General features: G+C 44.4%; 1 protein-coding gene and 1 long non-coding RNA gene across 4 annotated transcripts; one reads left to right on the top strand and one right to left on the bottom strand.

Annotated features, from left to right (window-relative positions):
* Nucleotides 1-48: 48 nt before the first annotated feature.
* On the top strand, nucleotides 49-16,005 carry TLR8 (toll like receptor 8). Of its 3 annotated transcripts, XM_013976677.2 has the most exons (3): nucleotides 49-126; nucleotides 5,844-5,908; nucleotides 11,917-16,005. In XM_013976677.2, the coding sequence occupies exon 3, from the start codon at nucleotides 11,923-11,925 to the stop codon at nucleotides 15,022-15,024; it is 3,102 nt and encodes a 1,033-aa protein (XP_013832131.1). In that variant the 5' UTR covers nucleotides 49-126; nucleotides 5,844-5,908; nucleotides 11,917-11,922; the 3' UTR covers nucleotides 15,025-16,005.
* LOC108634354 lies at nucleotides 1,525-22,517 on the bottom strand. The gene is made up of 3 exons (XR_001917578.1): nucleotides 22,436-22,517; nucleotides 14,229-14,314; nucleotides 1,525-1,610 (listed from the first exon to the last, which is right to left on the bottom strand). It is a non-coding gene; the product is annotated as an uncharacterized LOC108634354 (long non-coding RNA).
* Nucleotides 22,518-22,947: the final 430 nt, after the last annotated feature.

Genomic DNA, 22,947 nt, shown 5'->3' with positions numbered 1-22,947 from the left:
GGTAAAGCGGCCAGTTTTAGGAAGTTGGTTAGTTTCTTTGTGCGCATACACCCAACAGCACAGAGGTTGCCACTCGGCAGCACTGCAGGTTCTAGAATGAGCAGTTAGGACACCACCAGAGGCGCGGTAAGCCCCTTCTATTCTTTTAACAAAGCTTTCCAGCAAAATAGAGGATTTCTGGCCATGAAACAGGGTTTGGTGGCAAATAACTCTGACCAAAGAAGTGGAGAACGGGCAGATGAGCATGAAAAGGCGAAGTCTTAAAGCAGCTCTAAGTGTAGCTGGAGTGGTCCGGTGTGCAGGAAGTGTCAGAAATCCAGTGCTGTGGTCTTAGCATTTTCAAGAGGAAAGGAAGCAAATTCCAAGTTAGGAATTGATCCAGTCCTGCCAGAAATAGTATTCCCATCTAGAGCCAAAAGGCTAGAGGGGAGGTGTTTGTTCTTTGCTATTTCTACAGAAAAGGACAAGCTCTCTTTGCTCACTCAGGTTGCTTGCTGGTGCCTAGGCAAAACCCGAACTTCATCTCCTACCAGGAGCTTCAGGTGCATTCAGTATTTCTGTTTTCTTGTTCAGAATGCTCAAGTGAAGATGTTACTGTTGCTATAATTATCTTCTGTAGTGTTTAGACATAGAAGGTGGTAAGTTTTTGTTACTGTCAAGAACTGTCAGGTTGAAAAACTTAACAATTTTTTAAAAATTGTGTATTTTCTTGAAAATTGAATGCGATTTAAGCACCATTGCAAAGACTGATTTCCAGAGAATCTCATCCAATGTTTACTTTAGTATATTTTTTCTGTGATCATTTAGTGCCTATTAAAGTTCTTAGAGTTATTTTTTTAACACTATTTAAAATATGTAAGTTCTTGAAGTTCATTTTTTTATATTCAGTGACTGCCCATTATAGATCTTGAAAGTAAATAAAGTCTGCCCTGAAATTCTCTGATGCTTTGCAGAATGACTGCAAAGGCTCAGAAGGAATTAGGCCAGCAGGGCCAATGATATATAGGGAATTGCATTTAAACTTATCCCATTTCGACTTGATATTTACAAACTGTTGTGATAGCCAATATAACTGCATTAGAAGAAAATGATATTACAATGAAATCAAACTCAACTTGGAAAAATGCCCTGCCTCCCTGTCATTGGTGGTGGGTGGAAGGCAAGGACCTCGCTGACTCCTGGTCTCAAGAGTAGAGGTTCTTAGGCTTGACTATGTGTCAGAACCACAGAGTGAACTTTAAAAAATCCCCCTGTCCAGACTGAACCGCAGACTAATAGAATCAGCATCTCTGGAGTGGGCCTGGGCATTGGTAGCTTTTCAACTTCCCAAGTATCTCCGCGAGCAGCCAGAGTCAAGGACCACCACCTTAGAGAAGCATCTGAACATCCCATTTGGTCTTTTCCGCAAGGAGCACAGACTTTTGGGAGTGGGACTGACAAAGCCTCCAGGAAGACCTGAAACTTATTCATTAGCCTCTCAGCTTGATTCCAGAAAGCAAAATAAAAGTTCCACGTATACCTTATCCAAAAAGCTGAGGCTGTGGATCAGGGCAGGGACACTTGATGCTGTCCACTCTTCTTTCTGCTTCTCATTCTTTCATGGAATAATCCTAAAAAGTGCACAGGAATTGATGAGAGAGAAGTCAGTCCTGTGGAAACCCAGACTGACAGAGTATCAGGGTATTTCTGACATGAGACGGTGTCACGACCCAGGGTCAGCCTTGGAAACTCAGTTGGATATTATTTGTAAGTGTGTCTCAGCATCACCTCTGGGGTCTATTGAGGGGGATGTCATTTCAGTGAAATATCATTTGAGTTCAGCTGACCTATTGAATGGTGCTGAGGGATTTGTTGTTTTTTAAATTATTACTCCCAATTTATAACTCTTCAGGGCCATAGAGACAGTACATGTAAATACATAACCCATGGTTCTGGGTCAACGTTGCCTAGCACAGACTGGGCTGACTTTTCAGCTGATTGCTAATAGCCACTTATTGGCTAATATGTCTAGAATCAGTGGATTTCCAGTTGTTCTATGGAATTACAGAGCACCTGTAAGTACTCTGTGGTATCAGTGGAAAGGCAAGGTGGGTAATACCCCCAGCCATTTAAGTCCAGAAGGTTCCATGTATGGCTGTGATGTTTCTGCTGATAATTGAAACCAGATCATTGCTTGGTACCACCTTGTTACCTACGTGGCTACCTCTAGACTCAGTTTCCGCTCTGCCACCTACCATCTGATTGACCTTGGGTAAATGAGCCTCTGAGTCTCAGGCTCCATGTCTGTAAAATGAGGGCTTATGACAGCACCCACCTCACTGATTTTTATGAAGATCAGACAAGAAAATACTTGATTTGTGCTCCCAGTGTCTGCTTAAAGCACTCAACAAATGTGTGCTACCATATTTGCTACATTTCAGATAGCATAATTTTTCATATTTTTATGTGTATGAAATCAGGCTCCACCTCTTTGTTGATACGTACATTTAGTGGTAGTGGTTTCTTTGGTCTTCCAAAGGTGTTAGTGAATCCATCAAATGTGGAATGGATCAAGTCAAGTAGCTAGTATTTACTGTAAATTTCATCTCAGGTGACAAATTCTCTCTGCCACTTCTTTATCAATTTACTTTCATAATGTATCAGTGGTCAACATAGTCAACTATGAAGACATCAGAACCCATGCAAAATTAGAAAATGTTTCCAATTTGGCAAGCATTTAGTTCCGGTAGAATCCTGCATCATGGCCAAATGGCTCAGTGATTCAGTTGGGCGGATTCATCTTTTACAATCCATAGGTTCCTTTGACACTTTCGTGTCAGGGGGCATCAGCAGGATCCATTCTGAGAAAGCAGTGCAGCTCGGGAGATGGCGTGAGGCAGATCACATCTTAGCGAAGGAGGCTTTCAGAGAGAGAGGTGAAGTCGTCCTACTCTTCGTGACTCCGTGGGCTGTAGCCCACCAGGCTCCTCTGTCCATGGGACTCTCCAGGCAAGAATACTGGAGTGGGTTGCCATTTCCTTCTCCAGGGGATCTTCCCAACCCAGAAATTGAACCTGGGTCTCCTGAACTGGAGGCAGATTCTTTACCGACTGAGCTATCAGGGAAAAAGAGGACTGGATTATTGTACACCATGGACCCAACCAGAGAACTGATTTGCTGTGGAAACCAGGAAAACAGTTGTGAAATGACTGTCTCAATAGTGAGCAATGCTTTATTCGACATGGAGTGGGACGTGAAGCAAATTTCTTTTGTTGTGTGTGACTCATATGCTTTTTTTTTTAAAGAAATGGGCTCTTGATTTTCTCCCCATTGGGCATTCCAAAGCGGTGCGCAGGGAGACTGTGTGGACTGGCCTGCCATTGGCAGAGTGTGCTGTGCAGAGGGCTCACTGCCGCGGCCAAAGAGCTGTCTCTAGCAGACCAGACTCAGCTCAGCCGTGTGGTCTGCTGGCCATCTCTTATTCCCCTGCTCTCTGCTCTTCCTCTCTGTTTCCTGGGGCTGCCACCAACTGGGTGATGCAAAACAACAGAAATGTATCCTCTACCAATTGTGGAGACCAAAAGTCTGAAATCCCGGTGTTACCAACAAGGTTGCCTCCTTCTTGGAGGCTGTGAGGGACAATCTGGGCTGTGCCTTTCTCCCTGGCATCTGGTGGTGGCTGGCAATCCTTGATGTTCCTTGGCCTGTAGACATATCACTCCGGTCTCTGTCTCCATCTCCACATGGCTCTCTTCCCTTGTCTGTGTCCAAGATACACGATTTTGATCCCTGGGTGGGGAAGATCCCCTGGAGAAGGAAATGGTAACCCACTCCAGTATCCTTGCCTGGGAAATCCCATGGGCAGAGGAGCCTGAGGGGCTACAGTTTATAAGGTCGCAAAAGAGTCAGATACAGCTTAGCAACTGAACAAGTCTAAGTATGACCTCACCTTAGCTTGATTCCAACTTCAGAGACCCTATTTCCAAACATCGTCACATTCGCATGGAGAAGCTAAAATGTCAACATATCATTTTGGGGTGACACGATTCAACCTGCAACACTGTCCTTTTCTGGTCCTCTATTCTGCCACTTCCACTCAACCCTAGGCCTCCCCTTCAGCCTCTCCCAACCTAATACTTACCTTACTTTTAAGCAAGTATCTCCTATTTATCTTGACTACTTTTCCAGGACTTGGTCTGAGCCCCAGGATACCATCATTGACAACCAGGGCCAGTCTCTCTTTGGTCAGAAAAGACACAAGGCCTTGGGCCTATGACACTTTAAGCAAAGACTTTAGTTGTTTTTAAAATCTGCAGAAGAGTGAATATATTCCAGTCTGGGTTATATTTGTCTTTATGCCAACGTGGTCATAACATATAATTTTTTACTTTTTTTTTTTTTTTTTTTTATGGAGGAAGAGGCCATAAAGGCCAAAGCATCTCAGGCCCATGAAGTCGTAACTCAGTGCTGTTGACAACCTCGTTCTCTTTTCTGATCTGACATATGCCAAGCACAGTTCAGGAACTGCTAATAGGTTTCCAGTGAAGGAGCTTTAATTGTTGAATCACAATCCATTGCCTGCAACCTGTAGGCTAGAATTGTGTCAAAGTTCAGAATTTGCGCTGTAGCGAGAGAAGATAATTTTGTTGTTCAGTTGCTAAGTCGTGTCTGACTCTTTGCGACCCCATAGACTGCAGCGCTCCAAACTTCCCTGTCCTTCACTATCTCCTGGAGCTTGCTCAAACTCATGTCCATTGAGTTGGTGATGCCATCATAGTACATAGAGGATTTATTATAAAACACTTTGGATGGGTCCACAGAAGCCCTGACGATCACGCACGTGGTAATTTCCGCTCTGAAACCAGAGAGCTCCCATAAGTGGATAAATAAAAATTTTAGCAGCCTTAGCTCAGTTCAGATCAGCTTTTGCTGTCAAATAAGTTAGAAAAAAAACCCCACATCTTCTGGTGCTCAGATTTTTAAGGATTTCAGAACTGCGGAGAGATTATTGAGCACCCATACAAGACAGGACCTGCATTCAGAATATAAACCATCAGCCACTGTCCTGGTGACCAGAAGACCTGATTCTACCAATTCCTATGTTTGTGATTTTCCTTTTCTTTTTTTGCTTGTGTGCATCTCTCTTTGATGCTGGGTAAATGCCAGGTACTGACTGTTACTTCCTACTCAAGCATGAAGCCCCAAACAGCTGATGAGAAGTTTCAGTTGCAAGAACAGGCCTTCCAAAGGATGGGTCCCAGCCTAGGATGGGAACAAACTTCTGGGCTGGGTGCACCACTGTGACCACAGGTCTCTTTTGTGGTGCAGGGTCAGGGCTAGTGTGAGGGGAGTGAGGCCCTAGCTTTGGGTGCAGAATTGCAGGCAGGTAACGTCCCCAACAGCTTGACAGTCAGGACACATATTTTAGCGTTCTATTTTTAAAAGTCATACTGAGGAACTCTGGCCCACAGGCTGGGGGCCTATTTTGGTAAAGTGAGTTTTCTTGAAACCAGAGCTGGGATGGGGGAAGGCAGGGAACTTACTGCATGGCACATGCAGGGTCCAACTCTGTCATTATTTCATAGTGATATATGGTCCATCAGGAACTTTCATTTTTTTGTAAACTATTTTCATCTTGATGACTACCTTTTGGGGCATCCTCTTAATTTTTGCTACTGTGGCCCTGCTACTGTGCCTTTCCATTTTCCCAATGAGTTGCTCCAGTCTCCTGCTTGGGGGGGTGGAGTGGAACACCAATGAACCAGGTGGATGTCAGGGGCCCCAGGGCCAGAGGAGGGAAGAGAACGGGGATCTGCGCTGCAGAGACACATTGGGCTTTAACTTTCCTGTTTTCTTTATGACAGTCCGCCCCTGCCTTCACTTGGTGCCTGAATTCCTGAACCCAAGGCTCTGGATTCAACCTTTCAAGGTAGTAAGTCTCAGGGAGGGACTCAGGCGGGGTCTAACTTCTCATGCAGACTTCCAGCCCGTCCTTTGTGCAGCCCCACCTGGCACTCCAGTGGTGACACTGTGACTGCTGTCTGCAGCTCCCGAGTCTTTTGTGGGCTGGTCTGCTATGAATTGACCTCACTCTCATAGCTTTAGCCCTTCTCTGCTCTGCTGTACCACCTACCACTCATCCATCTGCTTTCTGTCTTCCTCAAGTTCATACACAGTCCGTGTCTCCTGTGCTTTCCTCTTAATGCCCTTTCTCACCTTGTACAATCCTAACCCTTTGCTCTCACTTTAATGGGTACCTTCAGCTGTTAGCCTCAAACATCACAAGTGTCTCTGTCTCTCCCTCTCTTTCTCAGCTTTATTTGCATAGTTTTGCTTTCTATCCTATTTGCATAATTGACCCTTTCCCTTCTATTTTCAGAGTTGCTATTTCTCTTTTTTTTTTCTCTTCTTCCACGTAGTTACCATTTCTCTATTTTATTTGCAGTGTTGCCATTTTTCTTCTGCCAAGCTGAATTTTTTTTTCATTATTTATTATTCATTTATCCACTAAGGGAATAAATTCTCTCGAGTACCCTTCTTAATTCTCTGGGATCTGGTTCCCTTTGAAGACCTTTTGGAGCCAAGACTTTTGGAAGCCAGAGGCATGGGTGTGACTAAGAGGAAGAACTTGGCTACCAAGGTGGGGCTTTTGCTGCCCAGGGCTTTAGGCTCTGCCCTCTCACCCCAGAAGCCAGTGGATGTGGTGAGCTAGGGTTCGCTCTATGGATGATGAGCATTTGCAGTCCATTTTGCCTCTCTGAGGCCCTGAGGTAGATGGAGAGGCTTGAACTATTGGGCTTTCTCTTTAAGATCTTTGCTAGTTGCCTACTTCCCACCTCCCACTCTCCCCATCCATGTACTTCTTTTCAAATTGAAGTTATTTGGAATTTGTCAAATCCTGTTTTTACCTCAGGACACTCTTTTGGGAGGCTGGAGTTAGGAACCTCAAGCTCTTCACTTAGAAATCCTCTCTGCAATATTATGCTCATTTCCATGGCCTAGCCCCTAAGTTGCCTCAGATTCTCTGGGAGGCCATGGTGGTGCTGTTCAGTCACTCAGTTGTGTACAAGTCTTTGCGGCCCCATGGACTGCAGCACGCCAGGCTTCCCTGTCCATCACCATCTCTCAGAGTTTGCTCAAACTTATGTCCATTGAGTTGATGACGCCATCCAAGCATCTCTTCCTCTGCCGTCCCCTTCTTCCCTTGCCCTCAATCTTTCCCAGCATCAGGGTCTTTTCCAGTGAGTTGGCTCTTTGCATCAGGTGGACAAAGTAGTGAAGCTTCAACATTCATCTGCAAGTGTCAAAGGGCTCTTCTTGTGTTCTCCAGCGCCACCTAGAGGCTTTTCTCCTCAATTGCTCAGTGTTGTGTGATAACTGAGTTTGGAATCAGATGTTGAGGAGTTAACGAGGCTGGGGAGGCTGCACAGCACCTCCCTGTCCTGGGGACACCCCCACCCCACCCCCACCCGAGTACCCACATAGAAATGTCTCACCTACTAACAGTACTCTGTGTACTGCATGCAGGGAAGAGTCTGCAACCAGCTTGCCTTGCCACCTGTTCCCCAGGAGCCTTTTTTAAAATATATATATTTAAATTATTTATTAATCTATTAACAGGAAGCTGACAGGCACTACCTCAGCCAGGTGACCAAGCTCCGCACCAACAGTGAAAATCCTGTATGTGCCATTGCTGAGCTGTGACTCGAGTGGCCTTTGACCTCTGTGATTGCCCTCCCCCAAGCCCATTACCCCAGTCTAATCCTGACAAAGACATCAGACACAACCCAACTGAGGGACAGTCTACATGACTATCCCCTGTCCCATCATTTTCTCCCTAGTACTTTCCACCATCTAACATACTGCTCCAAATGGGAAGATATTTTCATCTGTTTTGTTCATTGCTGCATTTCCCCCAATAAAGTATATGCTTAGTAAATATTTTTGAATGAATAAATGAATGTAGAGCTACCCTTTCCCTTTTAATGGCTGTATAGTATTCCATTTATGACTATAACACCCTGCTTTATTTAACTGGAGCACGACTCATAGGCATCTAGATTATTTCCAATCTATTGCTATCACTGAGAGCCCTGCACGGAATATCCTTGTAGACAGGCATTGGTATATGTGAAGGTCTCTCTTGTGGTCTACTTCTAGAATTGAAATTGTTAAGTTCTAAGTATGTCTAATTTTGATGGATATTACAAATTTCTCTCCACCTAATTTAGACCCCTCCAAGTAAAATATAGGAATACTTGATTCCCCACAGCCTCACCTACACAGTAGAATCAGTGAAAAATACACTCTCCTGAAGGCCTGTGCCCTCTTGCCAGAGACTACTGTAGAATCATGAGCATGGCACCACCCTGCTTAAAACCTTCAGAGGCTTGTATTGCTCCTCAGATCAAGATCAAAATCCACACTCATGGATTCTTACATCCGTGACTTTCTTTCAGTCCCTTAGAGTCACATGCTCATTCAGATGAGACTTGAGAAATGTCTGCTGATGGTAGTGACATGGAGGTGCTGAGGATCTCTGCCCACGTCATCTCTCACATGCCCTTCCAGTCCTCCTGGCCCTACTTATTCTGAATGCTGCTGTTGCAAGCAGCTCCCCTCAGGTTTCGGTGGGCTTTGAGGCTCTGAAGCCTGCTGCGCTTTGTCTCTGGCCCACACCATACCCCTCTTGTGTGCTGTCCAGGGCTCCTGTGGCGGCACTGCGTGGGAAACTCAAAGGAATGCTCGCAGGGCCTTTGCATATGCTGAGACATTCTTTTGACATCTTTCTGTCTTCTTCATGCCAAAGCAACCTGAAAATCCCAGCTCAAGTTTCGCTTCCTCAGGGAAACCTTTCCCAGCCTCCATGAAGAGGTGAAATCCTCCTGTTTTAAGGCTCTTCTAGTCTCACTTCTTTGTGTCATCACTAAGTTCTTGTAATGTGGTTGCGTTTCATTTGTGTCTGTGAGTTAACTAATAATCTGTGCGTGTATGCCTTCTAAATTGTTTCGGTCGTGTCCAACTCTGTGCAACCCCATGGACTGCAGCCTGTGAGGCTCCTCTGTCCATGGGATTCTGCAGGCAAGAATACTGGAGTGGGGTGCCATTCCTTGCTCCAGGAGATCTTCCCGACCTAGGGATCAAACCCGCGTCTCTTATGTCTCCTGCAATGGGAGGCAGGTTCTTTAACACTACCACTGCCCCACCCCCCACAGGCCACCCACTAGCTAGGAAAGGACAAGGAAGAGTCAGGAAGTGACTTCCAAATCTAGAGATATTCACACTTGAAAATCACATAGGCTGAGATCTGCTTAGGCGGCAAGCAAACACAGTATTGCCTGGGTCACCTACCCAAGCTCCTTGCTTCTCCAAGGTTCATTACCCTCCTGGCATATGTGTCTCTCCCAATGGAGACGTTGAACTTGGAGACCTGGGGTGGACTCCGCAAAAGCTGCATATTTTGAAGCCATGAAGCATCTTTTCACACACGTTTTCTAGATGTATTAGTTTTGCATTGCTGCATAACAAATAAACCCCATGTTTAAACCCTTCAAACAATGCTCATTTATTAGCTTACATTTCTGGGCATTATAGATTGGGTGGGCTTAAGTGGATTCTCTGCTCTAGGTCTTGTGAGACTCAAGTCAAGGTGTTGGCCAGCTAGACTCTTACTGCTAGGTTCTGGCTTAGGAGTCATTTCCAAGTTCATCTGGGCTGCCCCTCAATTTCAGTTCTTTGGGTTGTCAAATCAGGGCCCCTGTTTCCTTGCTGTCAATAGGGAGCCACTCTCAGCTTTCCCAGAATGCCTACATTCCTTGCCAGGGACCCACCCCTCCAGCTTCAAATCTGCAATGATGTGTCTATTTCTTCTCTGGCCTCCCATCCCTCTGATGCTTCCCTTGGCCACTAGCCAGGGAAAACGTTCTGCTTTTAAAGGCATAGTGGCACTAGTGGTAACAAACCCACTTGCCAATGCAGAAGACATAAAGAGACATGGGTGTGATCCCTGGGTTGGGAAGATCTCCTGGAGAAGGAAATGGCAACCCACTCCAGTATTCTTGCCTGCAGAATCCCTTGGACAGAGGAGCCTGACAGGCTACAGTCCATGGAGTCGCAAAGAGTTGGACACGACTGAAGCTGCCTTGGCATGCACATATGATTAGATTAGGCCCATCTAGATAATCTTTTTGTCACATAATGTAATTACAGGAGTAATACCAGGGGGCAAAGGTCATAGAGATCGCCTTAAAATTCTGCCTACCCCATGTAAAGCCAGGCTTTCTTTCAGTAAAAGCTAAACATTAAACAGTGGTACCTTGATGGTGCTGTATTTGGGAGTAACTACAGGTAACTGAAAATGCCTGCAAGTTCTGTTCCACTTTAACTTTCATCTCATAAGGAGCTGGCCTTTCCTTGGCTCTTATGAATGGGCAATAATTATTGATCCTCAGAATTCTCAACATCCATATGCAAGTTTTTTATATTGTAGGAAGGGTACAGTAGTGACTATTAGTTCACTAACCCTAAATTTAAGGAGAATTTAAAAAGACAGCACGTGCTTGGTATAACTCACACTAAGGAGATGAGTTGGATTTTAGTGAAAAATACAGTTTAGTAAAGATTGGTCTCCACATCCAGTGAAATACGATTTTGAGAGTTTTTGTTTTTTTTTTTTTTCACTATGACCCTTGATCATACCCGGAGGAGGCAATGGCAACCCACTCCAGTACTCTTGCCTGGAAAATCCCATGGATGGAAAATCCTGATGGGCTGCCATCTATGGCGTCGCACAGAGTCGGACACGACTGAAGTGACTTAGCAGTAGCAGTTGATCATACCAATCACATTAATCTTTTCATTGCTTTGTATAATTACCAAAATAATATTTTCAGCCTCCCGTTAAGAATCACAGAAAGTGAGACACTCTACTAAACATTATAGAGCGTGTACAAAAACACTAAATGCCATGTCTTGCCCGCAAAAGTTTACAAAAGCAAAAGAATGGCTATGAATACCAGTGTCTGTATGATAAGGGATATATAAGTGGTAGCCTCCCTACAAAAAACTTTCTGAATGTTGTCTACATTTGAAGATGTAGTCTAACATAAAGATTTCAAAATGAGATTGTGTAGCATGATGGTTAGTGGTTAAAAGCACCATGTTGGAATCTGATGGACTCGTCTCACTTCTGCAGTGTATCATCCTTCTGAAAAGTAGTTAAGTCTCTGAGTTTGAGTCTCACTTACAACCTATGGATAATAATGGAACCTATTGCATTGTATTGTTGGGAGCATAAACATGGGTGAGAAAATGTTCGTGTTTAGCATAACACATGACACTTTGCTATTATTATAAACGGAAAGTGTCCACCTTCCTGTCATGCTGGGACATGAGAGAATTTGATACATACCATCATGGAGGTATAGACAGATTGTGGGAAATATCAATAAAATATATGGTTGTATAGATAAGGTAGAGAGACTCTAGCTTGGAAATCTTGAAGGATGGCCTAGTAGAAGCTGGATCTGGACTCTCCTTGGGGCTGGCCAGAGTTTCCTTGAGTTATGCTAATAGATTGAAGCAAAAGACATATACCTTGCTCTGCTATAGGTCTGGCATGAACCATAGCCAGGATCCAATATCAGGCCCCCTGTGATGGTGGGGCATCTTGATGTGTGCTTCTGCCAAAGCTTTTCAGGTTTTCTTGTCATCACATCTCAGATAGCTTCATCTTTTGCTTCTTTGAACATCAGGAAGCTGAACAGGGTGAAAACTAAAACCATTCTGAACTTAACTTACTGCACTTTCTTTAACTGTTCAGAGAACTCCTACTTCAGAACTCATTCAAAGTATGATCAAAGCACTGTGAATTTCATCCTGAAATGCCTAGAAAATATTGCCAGTCTAACATTGTGACTCCACTTTGATTTTTCTTAGGAAAACATGACCCTTCGCTTTTTGCTTCTGACCTCCCTTTTCCTGCTCATCTCCGATTCCTGTGAGTTCTTCACTGAAGCCAGTTATCCCCGAAGCTATCCTTGCGATGTGAAAAACAAAAATGGCTCTTTTATTGCAGAATGTAACAGTCGTCGATTACAGGAAGTACCCCAAACAGTGGACAAAGCTGTGACAGAAGTAGACCTGTCTGATAATTTCATCACACGTATAACGAATGAATCCTTTCAAGGGCTGCAAAATCTGACTAAAATCAACCTGAACCATAATGCCAAGTCCCAGAGTGGAAATCCTGCTGTAAAGAAAGCTATGACTATTACAGACGGGGCATTTCTCAACCTCAAACACCTAAGGGAGTTGCTGCTGGAAGACAACCAGTTACAAGAAATACCGGCTGGTTTGCCAGAATCTTTGAAAGAACTTAGTCTAATTCAAAACAATATAATTACGTTAACGAAAAAGAACACTTCTGGACTTGGGAACCTGGAACGTCTCTATTTGGGCTGGAACTGTTATTTTGCTTGTAGTAAAAAATTTAGCATAGAAAATGGAGCATTCCAAAACCTTACCAAGTTGAAGGTGCTGTCATTATCTTTTAATCCCCTTCACAGCGTGCCACCGAGTCTGCCAAGCTCGCTAACAGAACTCTACCTTAGCAATACCCATATTGGAAACGTCAGTGAAGAAGACTTCAAGGAACTGAGCAATTTAAGAGTACTAGATTTAAGTGGAAACTGCCCGAGATGTTTTAACGCTCCGTTTCCCTGTGTACCTTGCCAAGGAGGTGCTTCAATTCAGATACACCCTCTTGCTTTTCAAACTCTGACCCAACTTCGCTACCTAAACCTCTCTAGCACTTCGCTCCGGAAGGTTCCTGCCAGCTGGTTTGACAACATGCACAATCTGAAGGTGTTGGATCTTGAATTCAACTATTTAATGGACGAAATAGCCTCGGGGGAATTTTTGACAAAATTGCCCTCCTTAGAAATACTTGATTTATCTTACAACTACGAACTGAAAAAATATCCTCAGCACATTAACATTTCCAAAAATTTCTCAAAGCTTATATCTCTCCAGATGTTGCATTTAAGAGGTTATGTGTTCCAGGAACTTAGAAGGAAAGATTTCAAGCCCCTGCAGCACCTCTCAAATTTAACGACTATCAACTTGGGTGTTAACTTTATTAAGCAGATTGATTTTAGCATTTTCCACTGGTTCCCCAACCTGAAAATCGTTTACTTGTCAGAAAACAGAATATCGCCCTTGGTCAGTGATACTGAGCAACATGATGCAAATAGGACCTTTTTCCAGAGTCACATCCTGAAGCGACGCTCAGCTGATATTCAATTTGACCCACATTCGAATTTTTATCATAACACCCATCCTTTAATAAAGACAGAATGTTCACGTCTTGGCAATGCCTTAGATTTAAGCTTGAACAGTATTTTCTTTATTGGGGTAAACCAGTTTAAAGATTTTGGAAACATTTCCTGTTTAAATCTGTCTTCAAATGGCAATGGCCAGGTGTTAAATGGAACGGAATTTTCACGCTTGTCTGGTATCAAGTATTTGGATTTGACAAACAATAGACTAGACTTTGATGATGATGCTGCTTTCAGTGAGTTGCCATTGTTGGAAGTTCTCGATCTCAGCTACAATGCGCACTATTTCCGAATAGCAGGGGTAACGCACCGTCTAGGATTTATTGAGCATTTAACTAACCTGAGAGTTTTAAACTTGAGCAACAATGACATTTTTACTTTAACAGAAACACAACTGAAAAGCGCGTCCCTAGGAGAATTAGTTTTCAGTGGGAACCGCCTTGACCTTCTGTGGAATGCTCAAGATGTCAGGTACTGGCAAATTTTTCAAAATCTCACCAATCTGACCCGGCTTGACTTAGCCCGTAATAACCTTCAGCATATCTCCAGTCAGACCTTCCTTAACTTGCCCAGGACTCTCACTGACCTATATATAAATGATAACATGTTAAATTTCTTTAACTGGTCATTACTGGAATACTTCCCTCACCTCAGGTTGCTTGACTTAAGTGGAAACCAGCTGTTCTTTTTAACCAATAGCCTATCTACATTTGCATCTTCTCTTGAGACGCTACTACTGAGTCGAAACAGAATTTCCCACCTGCCATCTGACTTTCTTTCTGGAGCCAGCAGCCTGATACACCTCGATTTGAGCTCCAACCAGCTCAAGATGCTCAACAGATCCACGTTTGAAACGAAGACCGCCACCAAGTTAACCATTTTGGAACTAGGGAGTAACCCTTTTGACTGTACCTGTGACTTCGGAGATTTTCGAGAATGGATGGACGGAAATCTGAACGTCAGGGTTCCCAGACTGACCGATGTCATTTGTGCTAGTCCTGGGGATCAAGAAGGCAAGAGCATTGTGAGTCTAGACCTCACCACTTGTGTTTCAGATACCATTGCGGCCATATTCTGTTTCTTAACCTTTTCTGTCACCATCTCAGTGATGCTGGCTGCCCTGGCCCACCACTGGTTTTACTGGGATGCTTGGTTTATCTACCATGTGTGCTTAGCTAAGGTCAAAGGCTACAGGTCTCTGTCCACATCCCAGACTTTCTACGATGCTTATGTTTCTTATGACACCAAAGACGCTTCTGTCACGGACTGGGTGATCAATGAATTGCGCTTCCACCTGGAAGAGAGTGAGGACAAGAACGTGCTCCTGTGTTTAGAGGAAAGGGATTGGGACCCGGGTCTAGCCATCATCGACAACCTCATGCAGAGCATCAACCAAAGCAAGAAAACAATATTTGTTTTAACCAAAAAATATGCCAAAAACTGGAATTTTAAAACGGCATTCTACTTGGCCTTGCAGAGGCTAATGGAGGAGAATATGGATGTGATTGTCTTTATTCTGCTGGAGCCAGTGTTGCAGCATTCGCAGTATTTGAGGCTGCGGCAGAGGATCTGCAAGAGTTCCATCCTCCAGTGGCCTGATAACCCCAAGGCGGAAGGCTTGTTTTGGCAGAGTCTGAAAAATGTCGTCCTAACAGCCAACGATTCACGGTATAACAACTTGTATGTCAATTCCATTAAGCAGTACTAACTGATGTTAAGCCAGGGGTCACAGGCATAGTCAAAATGCACAGCAATGCTCCTTTTGTTCTTAGCTGTCACTTGCTGTATAACAGAGTACTCCAAACTTTATAGCTTAAAATGATACACTTTGTTGTGTCATCGTCTCTGTGGACCAGGAATCCGGGCTTGAGTTCTGGCTCAGGGCCCCTCAAAGGCAGTAATCTCTCTGTCAGCCAGGGCCACAGGCATCTACTACGGTTAGCATCCACTTCAGAGGCTGCATTTGTGTGGTGGTTTTCAGGACTGAGTTCTCCCTGGGCTGCCGGCCCAAGGCTACACTCAGTTCATGGCCACATGGATGGACCCTTCCCTGTGGCCGCTTGCTTTAGCAAAGCCAGCAAGAAAGACAGGTTGCTGACACAATGGAAGTCGCCATCTTTGTAACCCAATCAGGGAAGTGATAACACCTCACTCTGGCCATATTCTGCTGGTTAGAAGTAAATCAGCGGCCCTGCCAGCTCCATGGGAGTGATCACCTCAGTCCGGGGAAAGTAGTCTATGACCAAGGTGGGCAGTCATGGTAAGCTCGCTCAGCCTGCCATCTCAGTCGTAAATGGTGAACACCAGGAGCAGGGATCACTGTGGCCATCCTGACAGTTGGCCTGCTCTGCCTTCTTTTCAGTATCTCAGAACTTTTGTGACTGTAATAGTTCTGATGTTAAGTTGCTATTTAGATTTATCATATATCCATGGCTATGTGGTTATATTATGTTATGGTTGCATTAGGCCTTCTTTTATAATTAGTTTTTATAAATACTGGCTATAATATTTCAATTCTAAGGTTTAGATACCATTTAAAGGCTAAGATGGATGGTAGTTAAGTTTGTTTGTTTGTTTGCTTAACCATTTTTTTAAGTCTGCAGCTAAATTAGAAACATTTGGCATTATCTGTCAATCACCATTGCTGTAAATCATGAAGTTAATTATTAAAATGCTTCTTTTCACATCATGAGCATATAATAAATATACAGGGAAGTAAATCTATAATATAAAATAAATTACCTGAATGTCCATTGACAGAAGAATGGTTAAAGAAGAGGCAGTACATATGTACAATGGACTCAGCCATAAAAAAAGAATGAAATAATGCCACTTGCAGCAACATGGATGGACCTAGAGATTATTGTACTAAGTGAAGTAGGTCAGAAAGAGATATCACTTATATGTGGAATCTGAAATATGACCCAAAGGGATCCATCTGTGGAGCAGAACCAGACTCACTGACATCAAGAACAGACTTGTGTTTGCCAAGGAGGGTGGGGGGAGATGGACTGGGAGTTTCGGGTTAGCAGATGCAAACTATTACATCTAGAATAGATGGACAACAGAGTCCTACTGCAAGGCACAGGGAACTATATTCAGTGTCCTGGGATAAACCATAATGGAAAAGACTATGAAGAAGAGTGTACATATGTATATAGCTGTCACTTTGCTGTATACAGAAATTAACATGACATTGTAAATCAACTATAGTTCAATTTAAAAAATAAGTAAAACCTCAGTTCAGTTCAGTCGCTCAGTCATGTCCGACTCTGCGACCCCATGAATCGCAGCACGCCAGGCCTCCCTGCCCATCACCAACTCCCAGAGTTCACCCAAACTCATGTTCATCGAGTTGGTGATGCCATCCAGCCATCTCATCCTCTGTTGTCCCCTTCTCCTCCTGCCCCCAATCCCTCCCAGCATCAGGGTCTTTCCTAATGAATCAACTCTTCGCATGAGGTAGCCAAAGTATTGGAGTTTCAGCTTTAGCATCTGTCCTTCCAATGAACACCCAGGACTGATCTCCTTTAGAATGGACTGGTTGGATCTCCTTCCAGTCCAAGGGACTCTCAAGAGTCTTCTCCAACACCACAGTTCAAATGCATCAATTCTTTGGTGTTCATCTTTCTTCACAGTCCAATTCTCACATCCATACATGACCACTGGAAAAACCATAGCCTTGACTAGACAAAGTGACCTTTTCCAGTCCTGTGGCCACTTCTGAGTTTTCCAGATTTGCTGATATCAAAGTAAAACCTAGGGGGATTAAAAGATAAAATTACCACCAACACTGAGTTTTTGGAGAATTCTTAGGGAAAAAGAAAATCTTTAATAGATATCAAAGGTGGAAAAGTTTTCATGAAGTGTGTACAATTGTTAACACAGAAATTAATTCTATCTTTACTTCCTGTTCCCTGGGGATTGGACTTCCCTGGTAGCTCAGATGGTAAAGCGTCTGCCTGCAATGCAGGAGACCTGGGTTCGATCCCTGGGTCAGGAAGATCCCCTGGAGAAGGAAATGGCACCCCACTCCAGTACTCCTTCCTGGAAAATCCTATGGATGGAGGAACCTGGTAGGCTACAGTCCATGGAGTCGCAGAGAGTCGGACATGACAGCGATTTCACCTTCACTATTCCTACTTTCACTACTTCCTATTCAGAAGACATAAGATCACAATGCGTACGTATCGGTGCCCTTTATGTAGTTCTCCTAAGTGAAACAGTGATGTCCCTCCCTAGCACCTCTGCTAGCCCTTTGTTCCTCTGCATCTGTCCATAGGATCTTCTGTCCGTTGCAGTATGAATCTTGAAGACGAACCTTATGAAATTGACCTGAAAATAACTGGAAATCATTAGAGCATAAGAAAATAAAATCCCTTTATCTCATCTATCTTCTTCAATTCACAATTTCTACTTAATGGACAGATGCTTTTTGAACAACCAATATGTATTGAGTCCTAAGGTGGGTTCTGAAATGCCCAATATCTATCAGCTGTTGAGTGGATAAATAAAATGGGCTATCACCATACACTGGAGTATTATTCAGCCTTAGAAAGGGATGGAGTATGACACACAGGACAACATGGATGTGCCTTGGAAACCAGATGCTCAGTGAAAGACGCCAGTCACAAGAAACCACATGTTGTCTGATGCCATATATAGGAAATGTCCAGAATAGGCAAATCCATAGAAACAGAAACTGGGGAAGTGGTTCCCCCGGGGCTGGGGGAGCCAAGAGAAGATGGGAAGTGACTGCATATGGTCACAGGATGTCTTGTTGGAGTGAGGCCACATTCTCAAATTCATGATAGTGATGGCTGCATAACTTTGTGAATCTCCTGACAGCCTTATTTCTCTTCTTGGCCATTTTTTCAGTGGCTTTTCCAGCATGGCCTCACCATGTCTGAAGCTCCAGCATTTCTGTTCTACTCCTGAAGTTGTCTCTATCAGCTCAGTTTTGTCTTCCTCTTTTGCGGGGGAAGCTGGTCAAGATTCGCCAAATCCCTGTTTGGCACTGATCTCTGGTGGTTGGCCTCTGTAAAGAACCCTGAACCACAGGAATTAGAATGCCCAGGTCTGATCATAGCAAATCACTCTGCGTTTCTTTTTTTTCCTTTTTCAAAAAATTTATTTGATTGTACTGGTCTTAGTTGTGACATGTGGGATCTAGTTCCCTGACTCCCTGGTCAAACCCGGGCCCCCTGCATTGGGAGCACCGAGTCTTAACCACTGGACCCCCAGGGAAGTTCCCACTCCACCTTTCTGAGCATGATTCCTCATGTCTAGAATGAACTATGTGATCTCTATGTGATTTTCCAACATTACAACTGCATTCGTTTCCTAGCATCACCAAAACAAAGTGCCCCAAACTGGGTGGCTTAAAACAATCAAAGTTCATTGTCTCACAGTTCTGAGGGCTACAAGTCTGAAATCTGAGTGTCTACGGGGCCATGGTTCCTCTGAAACTTGTAGCCGAGGGTCCTTCCTTGCCTTTCCCAGCTCCTGATGTTGCTGGGAGTCCTCGGAGTCCCTTGGCCTGTCGCTGCGTCACTCTGGTCTCTGCCTCCGCTGTTGCATGGCCACCTTCCCTCCCTGTCTCTCTGCTCTTATAAGGATGTTAGTCCTGTTGGAGTCAGGGTCCACCCTCCTCCAACATGGCTGTGTTTTAACCAATAACATCTGCAGCAGCTCTGTTTCCAAATGAGGTCATAGTCTTCTTTTTTTGAAGGAAGTAGTGTTTTATTTCTTTTAATATTTATTTTTCTTATTTATTTGACTGCGCTCTTAGTTGCGGCATGTGGGATCTAGTTCTCTGACCAAGGATCAAACCCCAGCCCCCTGCCTTGGGAACGTGGGGTCTTAACCCCTGGACCACCAGGGAAGTCCCTCCAAATGAGGTCATACTCTGAGGTACTGGAAGTTACAACTTCAACATAAAATTTGGGAAGGACACAGTTCAACTCCTAACAACAACTGTGGCTTTGCTTCTTTAGAAATTACTCAGAACTCCGTGAAAGTTGAAAATGCCCTTGTGAAAGGGAAAGTCATTTGAGTATTGGAAGAATAAAGGCAATTCCCCTCTCAGCTATTAATAAAGCTATAATAGTGATATGGCCAGGTTTCACCCTCATTATCCTTGAACTTAAAGCCATAATGGTATCTATTATTTCCCATGAGCACAAAAGAAGGTCGTGCAGTCGTGTTCTCTTTCTGCCCTTGAATGGGAGAATTGGTCAATCCATGTCTCACTCAGCAATCACGGTGCAGTCTTGGAGGAACAAGGTGAGGGAAAACTGGGTTTTGAACCAGAAGGGGCCATCACGGGACATCCTCTGCCAATGACCCCAAAGAGAAAATAGTCTTTATAAATGTCCCTTCAGTGTGTGAAGAGATGAGAGGTACAAAGAGAAAAACAAAAACCCCACTTATGATAGCAGAATATTGCCATGGGGAAGCTCTTTGGTTTTTTTTGAGCCTTTTCATTTCTAGTGAGTTGCATTTCTAGGAGAGAAAAGAAGACCCCTTTGTTTTCCCAGTCTTCCTCTCCTTTGACATTTTACCTGGCCTATTTTAAGTATAACTCTCTATCTCAGTAATGATGATACCAGAAACTCAGAGCTGATCAAGAGTGATCGATGTCTGGATTTGTAGAAGCTCAGAGGCAGTTCCCCAAGCCAGACACCTGAGGCTCACTGTTGACTACTGCATCTTACTCCCATACCCAACCATTCATCTAGCAGATTTCCGCCCCCCTCCTTGGCTGTGCCATGTCTTAGGTATGGCACGTGGGATCTAGCCCTCTGAGCATGGATCGAACCCAGGGCCCCTGCATTGGGAGCAAAGTCTTAACCACTGGACCACCAGGGAAGTCCCCATCTAGCAGTCTTGACCTCTTAAATTTCTCTCCCATCCATCCTCCGTCTCTGTCTCTATCATCACCATGCCTTATCCAAGCTACGAGCATCTCTTATTGGCTTGCTGGTATCTACTCTGATCCCTTCCCCAGTTCAGTTCCAGCAGCCAGTGATTCGTGTAAAAGATGCAACTACTGAATTAAATTTAAAATCTTAATCCTAAACAAGGCACACAGGACTCTCTGTAACCTCCCATTGGCCTGCCCCTCAGGCCTCCTCTCTGTGCATCCCTGTCACTAGCTTTTGGTTCATGCTGAGAACACACCGAACCCTCTTGCCTCAGTACCTCCACACAGGCTACTACCCTGAGGCCCCTCCTCCTCCAGGCTTCAATTTCCTAACTCCTGCTCATCCTACAGAGAGAGGTTCACTTAGAGAGGCTGTTCCCTAACCTCCAAATCTCACCTAGACTATCATCTTAGCATTGATCACAAGTTTTATTGTGAAGACCACAGAGAAATGGATAAAGTGCTTTTAACGCATGGGTCTTCCATTAGACTGTGGCCTCTAGAGATGAGAGAAGGTTCCTTTCGGTCCATCATTGTGTCCCCAACATTTATGACCGTGCCTGACATACAGAGATTCTCAGGAAATACTTCTCAAGTGAGTGAGTGAGTGAATGAATGGATGCATGAGTGAAAGTTCAGATAGATATGGGCAGGAGGGCCCACTGTCACATGTCACAGCACAGCATCTATGGGAGGAGCTCCTTAACCCTCCATTTCCCCCTTTCCCACTTGCAGTGGCAAGCATGCCAGTTGTCCTTTGGGTCCTAGATAGCACCAACCATCTTGGATGCTGTGATGCTGAGTCCATGAAGCTCAGCACCCGGACAGAAATCACTTGCCTTCTTCTCTGAAGGCGGGGCTGCAGTTCAGAGCAAGTGCAACGCAGACGAAGAAGGCGGCAAAGGGAAAACATTTATCAGTTCACTTGCCAGAATTTTCCAGAATTCCACTCTACATTTATTAAACGACTGCTCTAAGATGCTCTGTGCTTGGCACTCAGGAGGATACAGGTGTGAGTATGCTGTGGTATAAACGTGGAACAAACCTTCTCTTTTTTTTTTTTCTCTCCCCAGTTTAAGGACAAAAGTGGGCAACTTTTTATAATCTGTAGCCAATGGATAGAGACTTGGACTCTAGGAATTTATTATGTTTTTTCCTTGATAGATGTAGCATATAAACGGTGGGAGAGGGTGCCAGTAGCACGTAGTGAGCAGAGATCAGGCTTGCTGCTAAACATCCTACGATGCAGAGGACACCCCTCCCCCAACAAAGAATTGTCCAAAATACTGGCAGTGCCAAGGTTGAGAAGCCCTGCCTCACACCTGTATTCCCCAAGTGCTAAGCACAGGGTAACTTAGAGCAGTCGTTTAAGATAGGCAGAATGAAATTCTAGAAAGTGATCTGATAAATATGTTTATTACATAAATAATGCACACATTAGCCTTTCCAGAGATTTCCAGGGTTTGTTTCCTGTTGGCAGTATCTTAAATGAATGTGTTCCTAATGATGTTCATTTGAGCAGTGCTGAGAGGATATAGTTTGAGCAAACACCTACCGACTGAACCACCCAAGCTGTGACAGTTTGGCTACTTCTAGTCTCCCTGCTCCTCCAGTTCCCCAGGATGGGTTTTTCACACCTGCCCAGCTTCCAGTGGTCAAAAGTATCAAGTTTGGCCCTAATCTAAACACACAATCATGATTTTCTGATCACAGAACATGAATGATTACAAAAAGAAGGCTCATTTAAGTTGCAAGTGAACATGATCCAAAGCTCATGTGCTTTGATGCGTGTGTCTCCCTATCTGCATTACCCTATCTGATATGTTTAAGGAAAAGTTCTTTCTGCCTGCAGCACTGCTGGCGCATATGGAGCAACGGGGTCAGATGGCTGCAGCTAAGGATTGACCTCCACCAAGGGGTGTGATGGTTTCACAGGAGTCAATTACCAATCACTGCCGACAGGTGGCAGCAACGATCTACCAAAATCTTCTCTTTCGCAAGGATCTTGGGGTGTGGAATTCTTATTGTTTACTCTGAGACCTGGCTTCTCACCTGCCTGGGGAATCAAATCCTCCTCCACCCACAGCCTCAGAACAAATGCGTTGAGACTAAGCAAGCTGATAGACGGCTGAATCAGTGCACATCAGAGAATAGGCTCTCCTAAAAAAGAGAGCGTCGGGGGGCATAACCCTACCTGGTTTGTCCAGTCAGCTCTCGGTTAATCAGTTCAGACAGGAACCGCTCACCTCAAGTGCAAGTTTTCCATTGGCTCCTGGTGATGTCAGATGAGGCTGGGAGAACCGGTTTTCTAGGTGTGGGGCCGCTTTCTTCCCTGAAACATCTAGAAAGCGCTGATGCCTTTCACCTCCTGCCCAGCCAGGGCCTCCAGCTGTAACTGGATACTAAGCTTTTCTCAGACACTTTATGAAGAACAGGAACCCCCAGAAATTGAATGGAAAGTGGGAGTGAGAAAAATAAACTCAGCAGCAGGGAGTCTCTCCTGGGCTGCACGTGGGGATAGGCTGGGGATTTCCGTGGGCATGTATGGCTCCAGGATCCTAGCCCAGAGCTTCTGATGAACTGCTCTGGATGTAATATGGGCAGCTGGAGCTTTCAAAGATCCCCAGGTGATTCTGGTATTCCACCAAGACAGAACCACTGTTAGATGTGAGCCTTTGCTCCTGTGTTAATGAAATCCACTACTAG

The sequence above is a fragment of the Capra hircus genome (assembly GCF_001704415.2).
Source record: "Capra hircus breed San Clemente chromosome X unlocalized genomic scaffold, ASM170441v1, whole genome shotgun sequence".
Classification (NCBI taxonomy): Eukaryota; Metazoa; Chordata; class Mammalia; order Artiodactyla; family Bovidae; genus Capra; species Capra hircus.
This window is presented reverse-complemented; position numbering and strand designations above follow the sequence as displayed.

Excerpts from the sequence above, each read along its gene's own strand:
- TLR8 (XM_013976679.2), top strand. The coding sequence starts at position 11,923 with ATGACCCTTCGCTTTTTGCTTCTGACCTCCCTTTTCCTGCTCATCTCC.